A 14,531-nucleotide genomic window follows, 5' to 3' on the forward strand; every position below is an offset into this window, starting at 1 on the left:
ATTACACATAGGAAGAAAGATGGATCTGCTATGACTCCTGAAGCTGGTGAAATTATAGTACGTTTACTTAATACGATTTGACTTGTTTTAGTTATTTATAGTGTTTATTTTCTAATGATTTAATTCATTACTTGTAATGCGACTATTTTTATGTTGCATTTGTTTTTTTAATATATATTGCGTTCCTAACTATGTGATTTATTTATTAGGAAAAACTAAAGGATAAAAAGGCGGAGTACGAAGCGATTGCTTCTAGTGATAGTTCTGTTCATCCTGAAGACATTGATAACCGGATTATTACTGAAGTTTTGGGTCCTGAAAGGTATGGCCGGGTTCGATTTCAAGGATCTTAGTCCAACCCAATATTTTGGATTCAACTAGCAGCAATACATGGCTTCGGGGAGTCAGGCTCAAGCTGAAGTTCAGAGGTTAAAAGACCAGATGGCTCAGATGCAAGCGACCACATTTGAGGTTCAAAGGGAATATGAAGAACTCCAACTACAACTTAAAGCAAAGGCAGCACGAGGGAAGCAGAGGCTGTAGCGAGAGAAGCAGAGGCTGCAGCGCGAAAAGCAGCGAGAGAAGCAGAGGTTCAAAAGAAATATGAAGAACTCTAGCTACAACTTAAAGCAGATGCGACATCGAGAGAAGCAGAGCAGAGCAAAAAGTACGACGAACTTCAACAGCAGCTTCAGATTATGATGAAGATGTTTCAGCAGTCGCAACTTCCGCCGTAATAGTGTATTGCATAAATATTTTTGTAAAGAAAAATATGAATTCACTTTTATTTATTGATATTAATATTATTTTATTCGTTTATTTGAAATATTATATAAATTTATTGTTTTTGGCTGGTTTAGATCGGGTTGCTTTTGATTTGTTATTATAGGAGGGCTGAAAAAATGAAAAATTTTATTTTACAAAAATCCCAAAATTAATGGCGTTTTTTATAAGAGCGCCGCTAAAGAACATGATCTTTAGCGGTGTCTTTTTTTAAGCGCCGCTAAAGAACATGATCTTTAGCGGCGTTTTTTATTAAGCGCCGCTAAAGAACATGACCTTTAGCGGCATTTTTTTCTGTAAACGCTGCAAACGTTAGCGACGTTGTCGTTAGCGGCATTTTTTGTGGCGCTTTCACAAGCGCCGCAAAGACCTTTAGTGGCGCTAAAAAGTGCCACTAAAGGCCTAAAAAAACACCGCTAAAAACCTGTCCTGGTGTAGTGATGAGGGATATTTTAGAAGTTTGATTGGTTGCTTAATGTATCTTACAGCAACACGTCTTGATATTTTAAATGTTGTAAATATTTAGTCACGATTTATGCATTGTGCCTATGAATTGCATCTCAGGGCTGCTAAGAGAGTAGTTCGTTATATCAAAGGCACAAGTAATTTTGGTGTTAAATTCACAAGAAGTAATGAGTTCAAGCTTGTTGGCTTCTTTGATAGTGATTAGGGAGGTTCCATTGATGACATGAGGAGTACATCAGACTATTGTTTTACTTGTGGATCTAGTGTCTTCTCATGGAGCTTGAAGAAGCAAGAAACTGTGGCTCAATCCACTGTCGAAGTAGAATTTGTTACTACAGCAGCCGCTGTTAATCAAGCTTTGTGGTTGAGAAAATTATTAAGTGAGCTTAACCTTGAACAGAAGGAAAGCACAAAGATTTTCGTTGATAATCAAGCTGCCATTGCAATTTCTCATAATCCAATATTTCATGAGAAGACTAAGCATTTCAATATTAAGTTTTTCTTTTTGAGGGAAGTGCAAAAAGAAGGTAATGTTATACTGGTTCATTGCAAAACAGAGGAGCAATTTGCAGATATCTTCACCAAGCCGCTTCTAGTAAGTAAATTTGAAGTTTTGAGAACAACACTTGGTGTTAGCAGCAACTGAAGCAAGGAGGAGTGTTGAAGATTTGCTTCAGTTATCATAATCTAGCTAATTTGAGCTATAATCATAACTCTTTGATTTGTTTCAGATTGTTTAGAGATATTTTTTAGAGATTATGGTTATGTTAGTAGCCTATTTTTAGTTAGTAGTTGTTAACTTGTTTACTATATAAACACTAGTTTCAGTTCAATAAAATATACCTTTTTCTTTTCAATTACTTGACTTATTATTTTCTCTTTTAAATAAGTTCTTCTCAGTTCAGTTTTTTTCATCATTTTAGTTTTCTTTTCTGATAAAACATCAACAATATGAAATGCAGAGTATAAATTCACATATGCGAAACACAGAGTCGATGTATTAGACAAAGACAACTAGTTATACACTTACGTTGTGATCGAAAGCGATTTTTTTAACGTGGTGGAGAAAATCAGCTACGAGACCAAGTTTGTAGCAGCAGCAGATGGAGGAACAAGTATTAAGGTAACTACCACCTTTTACACCATTGGTGACATTCAGATCTCTCCAGACCTAATGCTCCAAATCAAGGAAGCATCCGAGAAGCCAGCCCTTGTTTTGAAAGCTATTGAAAATTATGTGTTGGCAAATCCCGATTTCTGAAACTCTACTTTCATGGCGTTCAACGTTTAATGGTGTGGTTTGGATGATGTTTCATGTTTTGTCTTAACCAAAAACCGTGTTTGATTGCGTAATAAGTGATTTGTCTCTCTAGATTTCATCATTTCTATTTCCATTGTAATAAGGGTCTTTTGAGTCGTTTCAAAAATATATACTTGAAAGCAATGTTTTATGGTTCACGAAGTAACACTGTTATTATTTTTAATAGAAATAGGCAATGATTGGTTGAATTAACAATTAAGTTAAAATTATGTTTTGTTGACACTACCCTGCAAAGTCAAATGGAAATACCAAAACAAGAAAAAAGAATTACAATTTGCCACATTCCAAGCACATTAATTCAGGGTATTATATTGATCATTATCCAAGGTGCCTATATCCAGATCATTCTCAATGCTCGTTCATGAACCCTATTAGGCCGTTACTTGTAAACATCGTTGCCACAACTAATTATCTTCAACGACAAATTCATCAACCAATTATCTTTCAACGATAAATTCATCCCTTGCGTTAATAAATCGAACTTTTCGAATTGGAATTGGGTGTGGTGCGCCAGGCCCAAGCAATAGTGCAAAACCCGGGCGACGCTCGAGAACCCCAGTAGCAAGCTACCGTGATGGACTCTCCCACTCGAAAAATAAATTTAATATCGTGTGATCCAATGGATCACGTATCAGATATTAAACTGATAAGAACAGATACTACACTTGATCTTAGCCAAAAGGCCGAGAAAGGTATGCCTCTTTATGTCGAGGGTCGGGCTATTTAAAACCTGCTTCTCGCCTGTTCTTTCGTACTCTTCCTGATGTGGGATATTTTGCAAATCAGCTAGAAAAGAGCTGCCTACCGGTGCTCCTATAAAGACTGAACCCTTCCTGAATAGACTGATTCGGGGCCATTTAGGATTTGATTCAACAATCAGGCACCATTTAAGATTTGGAACACTGTTTTTAAATTTTACGATTAAAGTTAAAAGATTAACAAGTATCTTACAATGGTATGGTAAAATGTTACAAAAATAAAAAAAAGAAACATGTAATAATTTTTTAAGATTATTTGTGAAATAAAAAAAATACACTCAATATACCAAATATTAACCTTTTATATAATAAATTAAAATTAAATTTTATATTGAATTACTTTATTATTGCTGTGTGTTTTCATTAACTAAGAAAAAGGAAATTAGCACTGCTGACAAAGGCTGATGTTGTAAGTCTTAATCACTCAAGTTCAAATCTCATGGTAACTCTTAAATGGGAGAAATATGTTTAAGTACACTTGAACTCATGTCCTTCTTATTTTAACAATTGGACTTACATTTTTAAATTTAAAAAAATATAAGAACTAAATTTCTTGACTAAAAGTGGATGGACGAAATTCTAAATATACGAAAAATATAATTATATTATACTTGTACATACATTGTATTTGTATTTGTAAAAATTCTCTCTTTCAAAAGAAAATATTATTTTAATTTTAAATGTCAAGTTCTAATTATTTAATTATGTAGTAAATAATTTTATGTCATACATAAACTTTTATGAATAGTACATTTATGTAATACAATACAATTAAGTAATTAATATATAACTAAAGAAATAGTATATTCAATTTATTGATCAATTATTAGGAAAGTAAAGAAAATTGAAAATTAAAGGATGTGGAGTAGTATGAATTTACAATATATCAATTCTTTTTAGTATTGTACAAATGTTTACAATGTATCAATTAACATTAGCTTGGAAGAAGTGCCAAAATCAACTTTTTCTCCGAGACGATTTTACTTGAATATCTTCCTCACCCGAATAGAATTAGATTTAAACTGTAATTTTTTAAAATTTTTACCTCAATTATTTTTAAAATAAAATTTTATAAAAAAATATGATTTTAAAATATTTTAGAAATAAGAGATCAATTGAAAATTTTTTTATCACTAAAAGTCAAAATATAACAAGTTTAGTGAGACGGATAGAGTATTATAATATTTGAGTTATTAAAAATAAGTTGTATATTTTATTATGCTTCTTAGTTATTATTTTTTTAATAATATTATTTTACATTAATTACATAAATAAAAAAAATTAAATGTATAAAATCATGCACAACGCATGTAGTATTAGAAATTAATATAGGTTCGTCATATACATTAATTACAGAATTTGATCATTGGTAAAAACAAACATCAATATATGACAAATTATTTTGTAATGGTGGCATGTAAACATGTTGTGGACTCCCCCACTCTTTTTTTTTTTTTTTAATTTCTCGATGTAAACATGCCACTATTTTTAAGGTTTTATTCACCTCAGTATAAATATTGGTGTGTAAAAAAGTTATCAACAAATAAATCTCGAGAATACAATGAAGCTTAATGATTGTCTGTGTTTTCAACTGATGAAAACAATCCACTAAATACTATATAGCAAGAATATTAATTTCTATAATAAAAAACTTCTGTAATATTTTTTTATAAAATAATCTATGAATATTACAAAAGGGTAGTACAAAATGAAACTTTCTTTACAAATTCTTAGTGTGTCTTCCAAATGAAATTTGACTTTCATTTACAAGAATTCTTATGTCTTCAAATATAACTATCTAAATAAATGTCCATATCGATATTTGCATATCTTTGCAATAGTCATAACTATTCTAATAGGTATCTATTTAAATGATCATAACTTAAATAATTAAGTAGAGGTGAACAAAATTCGATTTGACTCGAAAAAATGAATTCTTTTTCAAATTTGAGTAAATCGAATTTGGTTATTTGGTTTTTCAAATAAACTTGAATAAGTGATTCAATTTCTCAAGATTGATACGAGTTGAATTTTACAACTTAAATAACTAGAATAATTAGAATAACTCAAATTAAAAATTGGTGTAAATACCTCCTAGGTCCCTATCAATTTCAAAATTGAGCAAATTGGTCCATTGTAAACAAATTTACAAAAAACTTCAAAATAATCTTCAAATTTTTCCTTGTGTTGGTTGTTGACTACGAAGCATGAAGCAATGAATGCAAGCTCCTCCTGAGCTTGATTTTCTTCAGCAGCTTGAGCCTGATTAGGCTATTACTGCTGCACTTTGTTTTTACAAACTCTAAAATCATGGCCAAATTGCTTACGATTTTTACACTGCACCCCAAGTCTTGTCCAACAAAACTTTTTTGAATAACCCATCTTCCTGCAATTCGAGCATGGTGGATATTTTTTCTTTTCACAATCTCTTTTTGGCCTATCTTTTTCTTGATTCCATTTCTTCTTGCCTTTGTTGCTTGAAGAACATGGAGTTTCCTTGTTTCTTGCTTGGTAAGCACCTTCTGCATGCCCCTCTTCTCTACTCGCTTTTCTTTGCTCCTGTGCATATAAAGCATTTATGAGTTTTAACAGAGAGATTGTTGTCAAGTTCCTCAAGTCCTCCAAGGATGAGATCTTGGACTCATACTTCTCAGGCAACGTTGTGATGACTTTTTCAACGACCCTTTGATCACTGAACTGATCTCCAAGCAGCCTTATATTGTTGACAATGGTCATGATCCTCTCTACATATTGCTTGATAGTTTCAATTTCTTTCATCTTCAGGTTCTCAAAGTCTCTTCGCAGATTCAAAAATTATTGTCGTATTGTCTTCTCCGTCCCTTGGAACTCCTCATTCAATCTATCTCAGGCTTGTTTGGGTGTTTCACAAGCCATAATTCTTGTGAAAATAACATCAGACACATCATTCTGAAGGCAAGACAAAGCCTTATACTTTTTAGCAACCTCATCACTGTGTTGTCTAATTTGAGCTATCGTTGGATTAGCTTGCAACAATGGTGGTTCTCTGTCTGAATCAACAACTTCCAACAAATCATATGTCTGAAGATACATCTTCATCTTCATTACCCAAATATGGTAGTTTTCTCTAGCAAAAATAGAAGGTGGAGGTGGTGCAAAACTTCTAAACGACATTGCAATACAAACAAGATACAATCGACACTCTTTTCAACAAGAAAAAAAATACACACAAGGCCCTTAAAGACTTGGGCTCTTGACACCAATTGTTGGAGTTTAGAGAAGTTGAGAGAATAAAACAAGGAAAAATACTTAGCAGAATTTTTACTGCCATAAAATGTTTACTCATCATCATTTCCTTTACACATGAAATACAATATATATGGGTGTAGTGGTTATAAAGAATTCAACAAAACCCACTAAAACAATTTGTAAATAGAAAGATGAAACTTATACATAAACTGATTAGGTAAAAGTCAGTACCTAAAAATGTCTCTGCTTACTTTAACAAGTAATCTCAACAAGCAGACTAATTACAAAATATCACCAACAGAATATGCCAACCCTTCTTGTAATACATTTGGGATTCGACAACAACTCATAATAGCTCACATTTGACTTAGCAAGCAACTTGAGTTGAGCTTGCACTTTTGGTTGAGCTTGCACTTTTGGTTGAGCTTGCAGCTTTAGATGAGCTCGCAAATGTAGAGCTTACAGCGTCGCAGGAAGAGTTCGCCATTGCATGAATGGCCACTTCGCAACAAGCTTGATTCCCAATCAAATACGTGAACATGCTGCTTCGGTTCATATGTGACACTCTGCCAGGCAATAGGCAAGCCGTCCACAAATTGTAATTTCAATGGTTTGTTATAAAATATTGTCATCACATATATAATAAGGGTAATTACATGTTATTATTTACTATCATAATAGGATAGCCCAAATTAAAAGTGATCTAATTTTGTTAAGGTTTATTGGGCTTTAGTTATTAAATAAAGTATGTGTCAAATATGTGTAGATATTCTAGTAACTAACTTCTAATTAATGATGGGCTGATTAAAAATTAGGGTTAATATGCAAAAGAGATGTATTAGGGTTATGGTCCCCAAATTACACATAAGATAACTTTTCTAATATTACATCTTTAGAAAAGAAAGAACACATTCTCTAGATTACATATGTGCTAATTTGGAAGGTTAAAACCGCAAGAACCGTAGATTTCAAGAAATTGGTGAATTCAGGTACGTTTTCGCATCTAGTTTTGTTCTTGATTTATTTTTGATGATTTGACATGATATATCCTGATTTATGGTTTGTTAAGTTTTATATCAGATATTATTTTACAGTTCTAATAAGTGGCATCCGAGCCTCGTCATATTAAATCATTAAGAACGAATTGATTCTTTATTATTATTGGATTGATTCTTTTTTGAAATTTTATAGATTTGATATCTTAATTTTTGATTATATATATTGATGTTTGAGATTTGAAGTTTTTGTAGGTTTTGATTATTATATTGAAACTTTGGGGTTTATGAATAGTGATTGAAATCTTTGAATGTTATTGGTTTGGTATGAATTGCTTTAGTGCAATCCACATGAATTATTTTGGCTAAATTGAAGTTTATCTATGGGAATTATTAATCAATTTATATACTTTGGATGTATTAATTGATTTGGTGATTAGCCCTCATACAATACTCTGATATAGTTGAGTAGAATAATTTGGTGCAAGTAAAATTATGGCTTAAGTTATGAGCTTTTAATATTTATTATGCTTTTATATTTGGTTTTGGACTCAGAAGCATAATGCGAAGAATATACTTACAGGTTACTGCTTTTATTTGCTTTATATAAATTTTAAAACAAAATTACAAATTGCCACATTCCAAGCACACGAATTCAGGGTCCTATATTGAACATTTTAAAAGGTATTCAGATTCAAATAATACGCGGTGCTTGTTAGTTAGCTAAAATAGGCCTTTACTTACTATAAAGATACATTATTTACAACGATTGCATGAACTATTGAGACTCTTTGAACTGGAATTGGGTGTGATTCGCCAAGCCCAAGCAATAGTGCAAAACCTGGCCAACGATCGTGAACCTCAGTAGCAAGCTACCTTTATGGTCTCTCCCACTCAAAAAATAAATTTAATATCATGTGATCCTATGGACCACGTATCAGATATTAAACCGATAAGAACAGATACTACACTCGATCTTAGCCAAAAGGCCGAGAAAGGTATGCTTTCATTCAGCAAGCATCGGGCATTTTAAAGTCTGCTTCTCGCTTGTTCTTACGTACTCTTTATGATGTGGGATTTTATGCAAATCAGTTACAAGAGCCGCCTACTGGTGCTCCTATAAAGATTGAACCCTTCCTGAATAGACTGATTCTGGGCTACTTACGATTTGATTCAACAACCAAGGCACCATACAACAAGAAAACAACTCTCCTAACCACCAAAACTTTGAAAAACAAACACTGCATTTGCAATTTATAAATCAAACCAGGAATAGGATTATGGCTCTGCTCAAAGAAGCAGCAATGGCAAAAGCATTAGTTGTATCTATGTTGAATTGGAAGTCCTTGTACAACATTGTTTCCAGGATAGAAGTCTTCCGCTTTGGATCATTGCAGACGGACCTTCCCATAACAAACAGTACACAGTTCTGTATCAGACACCTTTTCTTTCATTGTAAAAAGCAAGTTTAGCTTGAATCCCAATCAAATACGTGAACATGCTGCTTCGGTTCGCATGTGACACTCTTCCATGCAATAGGCAAGCCATCCACAAGTTGTAATTTCAATGGTTTACTTTCTTCCTTGTTTCCGTCTCCCATATCTTTTGTTTTATTATTCTTTTCTATTCTACAGCTTAGGACTTCACAATTTTTGTCATTTTCATGGAGAATGGAAGAATATAAGCTGACTCTGTTTTCAAGATTTATTATTACAGAGTTCTTTCTTTTTAATCTTCTTTTGATATTGACTCCTCTCAAGATCCATATATTTTGTTCTCCATGATAAGCTTACATCTGTTTCATGTCCAACGATATGTAAGGTCAGTACGCAAACCAGAATCAATTTTGCAAGAAACCTTCGGTGATTTCCAGACTACATTTAAAAATTTCAATAAAATATGAAGAAATTGATCACCTACCTAGGCTTTTAAAGAGCCTAGTATTCTTCATTATTCTCACTCTATAAATACTCCAACATCCTGTTTACATCTCCACAGCTCAAAAACCTGTTCGATCATTTCGTAAAATCAGTAGAAAATAATGGGTGTTTTCACATACGAATCTGAGATTGTTACTGCAATCCCACCAGCCAAGATGTTTAAGGCTTGCATCCTTGACGGGGACACTCTCATTCCCAAGATTGTTCCTCAGGTTTTTAAGAGTGTTGAGTACTTGGAAGGTAATGGTGAGCCTGGGAGCATCAGGAAGGTCACCTTTGCACAAGGTTATTTAGCTTATTTATTTAACTTCATATTTTGAGCCAAATCTAATATATGATTAAGTTTGAAGGAAAAAAGGATGAAAATGATGTGGTTTTTGGACATGTATGTTGCAGGAAACCAATTCAATTACATGAAACAGAAGGTAGAAGCATTAGACACAGAAAAATTTGAGTACATTTACAGTGTGATTGAAGGCGATCCGCTGATGAACATGCTCGACAAAATAACTTACGAAATAAAGTTAGAAGACTCTCCAGGTGGGGGATCCATATGTAAGACTAGTAGTAAGTATTACACCATTGGTGACATTGAGCTCAAGGAAGAGGCAATCAAGGCAGGCAAAGAAAAGGCTTTGGGTGTATTGTTCAAGTCCATCGAAGCCTACCTCGTTGCAAATCCTAACGCCTATTGAGATTGCATTCACTACAATGAATATCAAGAAATTGGCCTTCTCCTCTTCTAGCTTTTACTTCTGCAGCAAATGAGCTTCAAATTTCTAATAAAGACTTCATAGTTTGCCTGAAATAAACAAAAGACCAGACAATGTATTTACTGAATCTTGTTGTGTGAGATATTCATTGAGAATAAAGAGTTGGTCATCTTTCATCTGAATAATCCTTGTCCTATTAACCACCTTTAGTCATTAGTTGCATAAGTTAAATGTTATAGAGCTGGCTCATGGATTAAACATGTGTAGCTCATAATCCATTTACTCAGTTATGATTCTATGATCTGAAAATTTTTCCTTTCATAGTATTTACTACTGCCAGAGGATTCTAGATAAGTCTTGCCAATAATTTCAACCAGACTCTTCAGTTTACATATCTGTACTGAAAAAATCAGTATGCAACACTCAACATTAAGTCGGTATTACATAATGCTAGAATTGACGAATTAAAGGTACTCATTGACTGCAGGAACCTGATAACACGATAGAAAATGCAAGTGCTGAAGATGGTTTTAAGTACCCAACACTGAAAGCTCTAGGTTATAAAAACTGAAATGCCTTTTGTTCTATCTTACAAGAACATAACCATGTTAAATTTGGCACATAAATCACTGATCAACTGAATTTCTGGAACCACATACGGTTAGGGGTGTTCATTCGGTTAACCGACCGGTTAACCGACCCGAAATTACTATAACCGAATTAACCGACCTTCCAAAAATTTTAACCGTTAACCGAACAGATTTTTTTTTTAAAAATTTAACTGAACTGAAATTTTTTCGGTTAATAAGGTTGGTTAACCGAATTAACCGAAAATTATGTATTTTTTATTTTTGGTTAAAAATTACCCGAATTACCCGAATTAACCGAATTAACCGAATTAACCGAATTAACCGAAAAATACCCGAATTTTTTTTATTTTTTATTTTTAAAATTTAAAAAATTTATAAATTATTAAAGTAAATTGGGTTTTAGACTTTAGTAAATTGGGTTGTCTTTTAGTTTTAGTTTTATTGGATTGGGTAATTGGGTAAACTTTAGTTTTAGTTTTATTGGGTTGGGTAATTGAGTTTGGGTTGGGTTGGATAATTTTATTTATTAATTTTTTCGGTTAACCGAAAATTTTCGGTTAACCGACCGGTTTCGAACCGAATTAACCGTTAACCGAAAAATCATAAAAAAATTAACCGACCCCCGACCGAAAAAATTCGGTTAACCGACCGATTAACCGAATTCGGTCGGTTAACCGAATTTTTTCGGTTTTACCCGAATTATGCACACCCCTACATACGGTGGCTGTAGTAACATAATATTCAGGATTTCATGTTAATACTTTTGCTGCAACATGTTTATTTCTAGAAAACTAACAAACTATCACCAAAATTTACTATGTTGCTCCGACGATTCATTATTCTTGAAGTACCCATACAGCCATACATGGTACTTATATTATCCGGACATTAGTATGGGGATATGATCCTCATAAGACTCTCTAGGTACATGAAACACATAATAAAATTGAAGATAACTGTGTTAGATCCAAGGTTTTGATTGCTTAAAATATTAGTGAATTAGACTCTTTTCTTTTCAATCTTCTTCAGAGTTCCAATAATATTGGTCTCATGATTCAATGATTTGTCGGTTTATGGTAAGCTTGATGTTGTATATTGAAGAGATAAGTAAGATATGTACACAAACCAGAATCATTTGAAAATTTTTAGGTGCTTTTCTCATACTAAAGTACAAAATTTCACTAAATGGCAAAAATCCCATAAAATATAAAGAAATCTACAAAGATTCCAGATGGCCTAAAACTCACAAACAGCTAAATCTTGAAGCTGACACTATAAATACTACAATCATATATCAGATATGTACATCATCGGCAAAAATAAAACATATCCTCTGCAAAGTAACCAAATCCCAAATCACTTGAAATCATGGGTGTTTTCACATATGAATCTGTGGTTATTACAGTGATCCCACCAACGAAGATGTTTAAGGCTTGCATCCTTGATGGTGACACTTTCATTCCCAAGATTGTTTCGCAGGCTTTTAAGAGCGTTGAGTACATTGAAGGCAATGGTGAGGCTGGTAGCATCAAGAAGGTCACCTTTGGAGAAGGTCTGCTCATTTATATAATTTTGAATCATATACATATATGTACATTAAGTCTGAAGGGAAAAGGGTGAAAGCTATGTGTTATTCTTCATGCAGGAAGCCAATTCAAATACATGAAGCAGAAGGTTAAAGCAATAGACAAGGAGAATTTTGTGGACATTTACAGTGTGGTTGAAGGTGATGCATTGATGAACAAGCTTGAGAAAATCACTTACGAGACAAAGTTAGAGGCCTCTCCAAATGGGGGATCCGTATGCAAGACTACTAGTAAGTATTATACCATTGGTGACTTTGAGCTCAAGGAGGATGGAGTCAAGGCTGGCAAAGACAAGGCTTTGGGAATATTCTAGGCCATTGAATCGTACATCCTGGAAAATCCTAACGCCTATTGAAAATATCCCAATATTGAGATTGCATCCACTGCATGCAATGAATATCAAACAGTTGCCTTCTTTCTTCATAGTTTGCCTTGGTTACCAGGAAGCTTGAACTAAAATGTAAAGCATGTAATAATCAGAAGAGCATCCAATGTATTTTGTTGGAGTTTTTGTAAGAAAAAGACGACACAAGACAAGGCAACAATATACAAGAAAACATTTTTACTTGCTCACAAATGTGAGCAAGGGAGCTATGGCTTTTAGCTCATTTTGCCCATTCATTCAACTAGAAAAAATAATACATTTATAGCCAAATACATCACCAAATACTACCTACTACCAGTAAGTAGCCTAGTAACTTGATAAACATTGCTTGTACACATAAACAACCCACCTAAACTAGTCATTCAACACCTAATGTATCAAGTTGTCATCAACTTGTTCGTTTTCAACTAGTTTGATTACAATGAAACTAAACACAAAAACCTTGTTGTTACAGCAAGCATGCGTGTTGCAACATGTTTACAAGCTACATGTACTTCAACCAAAAATATCATAGCAGCATGGTTGGCCAATTTTCAACACTCCTCCTTGGACTCCATACTGCGAATACCAATCATTCAACAATTTCTTTGTTTCAAGCTGAACCTGCTCAAGCAATACATTTTCAACTTGGCCTCATTTTCAACCAAATCTAACTCACACAATTGACCATACCAGTCTTTTGTGCCAAATATTTGTTCATCAAATGGAGTATTCTCCTCCTTCACAGCCTTAGTTGACAACACATCTTGCCTTGTTCCCTTGTTCATTACAATCCTATTTCTTCTTACATATATAGTTTGCGAGTATAGTTTACTTGCCTTCAGGCTGTTATTTTGGCTTGCACCCACTCGAGCTTGCATTTAGACCGGCCGCCACTTCAGCTTGCACCCATTCAGGTTTGCATTTAGACTGTCCGCCGCTTCGGCTTGCAATTTGATAGGCTCACACTTTGACAGGCTCGCACTTTGCTTACTATCTTCAACAGGCTTGCAACTTTACAACTCGCATTGAGCTTCCACATGTTGCTGAGCTCGCACCTTTGACAGACTTACATATTTGCATATTGTCTTCAGTTGGTGTCTTCAATAAGCTCACAACTATATAGGGCTCGCACCACCTGCTGAGCTCATAGCTCGCACTTCTCGCTAAGCTCGTAGCTTTGACATCTTGCTGAGCTTACAGCTTGCACATTTTTGCTGAGGTTGTAGCTTACACATTGGAAAGCTTACATACTTTCATTGAAACTCCTCCTTCAGCTTATTCAAGCTTGTTTGGGAGACTCACAGGGTTGAGCTATTGTCGTTTTCTCAAAAAGTAGTCTTAAATGACATGCTTTGGCAGGTTCTTTCTTTTTGACAAGCAGCGGAAGTAAAATCTGTAACATCCTGATTTTGGGCATAGTCAAAATAGTGATTTCGGGACCACAAATCCGATGAGGAAAAATTCATTTTTACTATATTTTTATGGCCTTTAATTTCACGAAATGATTTCGTGAAAATTTCGTGCAAAAATTTCGACATTTGAGCACTCACTAAATTGTAAAAAGTGCAAAAGTTGAGTTCTACATGTTAGAGGTGTCCAATTGTTATGAAATTTTAAATTGGAGGTCTTTATATGGTAATTAGACCATTGGTTAAGTTATGGACAAAAATGGACATGAGATAAGTGAAATAGGAAATTTTTAAGTTAGAGGCATTTTGGTAATTTGGTAATTAAAATGAATTAAAAGGGAAAAAGATGGCAAATTGTGCTCATCTTCTTCATTTG

The 14,531-nt window shown here is 33.7% G+C and overlaps 2 protein-coding genes and 2 non-coding genes across 4 annotated transcripts; 2 read left to right on the top strand and 2 right to left on the bottom strand.

The window, feature by feature from the left end:
* Positions 1-3,069: 3,069 nt before the first annotated feature.
* On the bottom strand, positions 3,070-3,265 carry LOC121214955 (U2 spliceosomal RNA). The gene has a single exon (XR_005910691.1). It is a non-coding gene; the product is annotated as a U2 spliceosomal RNA (small nuclear RNA).
* Positions 3,266-8,356: 5,091 nt separating this feature from the next.
* Positions 8,357-8,552, bottom strand: LOC121215057 (U2 spliceosomal RNA). Its single transcript, XR_005910793.1, has one exon. It is a non-coding gene; the product is annotated as a U2 spliceosomal RNA (small nuclear RNA).
* A 1,012-nt stretch (positions 8,553-9,564) lies between these two features.
* Positions 9,565-10,399, top strand: LOC107908133 (major allergen Pru ar 1). The gene is made up of 2 exons (XM_016835387.2): positions 9,565-9,775; positions 9,887-10,399. Exons 1-2 carry the CDS (start codon positions 9,592-9,594, stop codon positions 10,183-10,185), a joined length of 483 nt encoding a protein of 160 aa, XP_016690876.1. The 5' UTR covers positions 9,565-9,591; the 3' UTR covers positions 10,186-10,399.
* A 1,762-nt stretch (positions 10,400-12,161) lies between these two features.
* LOC107908180 (major strawberry allergen Fra a 1.06) lies at positions 12,162-12,692 on the top strand. The gene is made up of 2 exons (XM_016835430.1): positions 12,162-12,345; positions 12,439-12,692. Exons 1-2 carry the CDS (start codon positions 12,162-12,164, stop codon positions 12,690-12,692), a joined length of 438 nt encoding a protein of 145 aa, XP_016690919.1.
* Positions 12,693-14,531: the final 1,839 nt, after the last annotated feature.

The sequence above is a fragment of the Gossypium hirsutum genome, chromosome D02, assembly GCF_007990345.1.
Source record: "Gossypium hirsutum isolate 1008001.06 chromosome D02, Gossypium_hirsutum_v2.1, whole genome shotgun sequence".
NCBI lineage: Eukaryota > Viridiplantae > Streptophyta > Magnoliopsida > Malvales > Malvaceae > Gossypium > Gossypium hirsutum.

Excerpts from the sequence above, each read along its gene's own strand:
- LOC107908133 (XM_016835387.2), top strand. The coding sequence starts at position 9,592 with ATGGGTGTTTTCACATACGAATCTGAGATTGTTACTGCAATCCCACCA. Across the intron at positions 9,776-9,886 it reads GAAGGTCACCTTTGCACAAG|GAAACCAATTCAATTACATG; the intron begins GTTATTTAGCTT and ends TGTATGTTGCAG.
- LOC107908180 (XM_016835430.1), top strand. The coding sequence starts at position 12,162 with ATGGGTGTTTTCACATATGAATCTGTGGTTATTACAGTGATCCCACCA. Across the intron at positions 12,346-12,438 it reads GAAGGTCACCTTTGGAGAAG|GAAGCCAATTCAAATACATG; the intron begins GTCTGCTCATTT and ends TTCTTCATGCAG.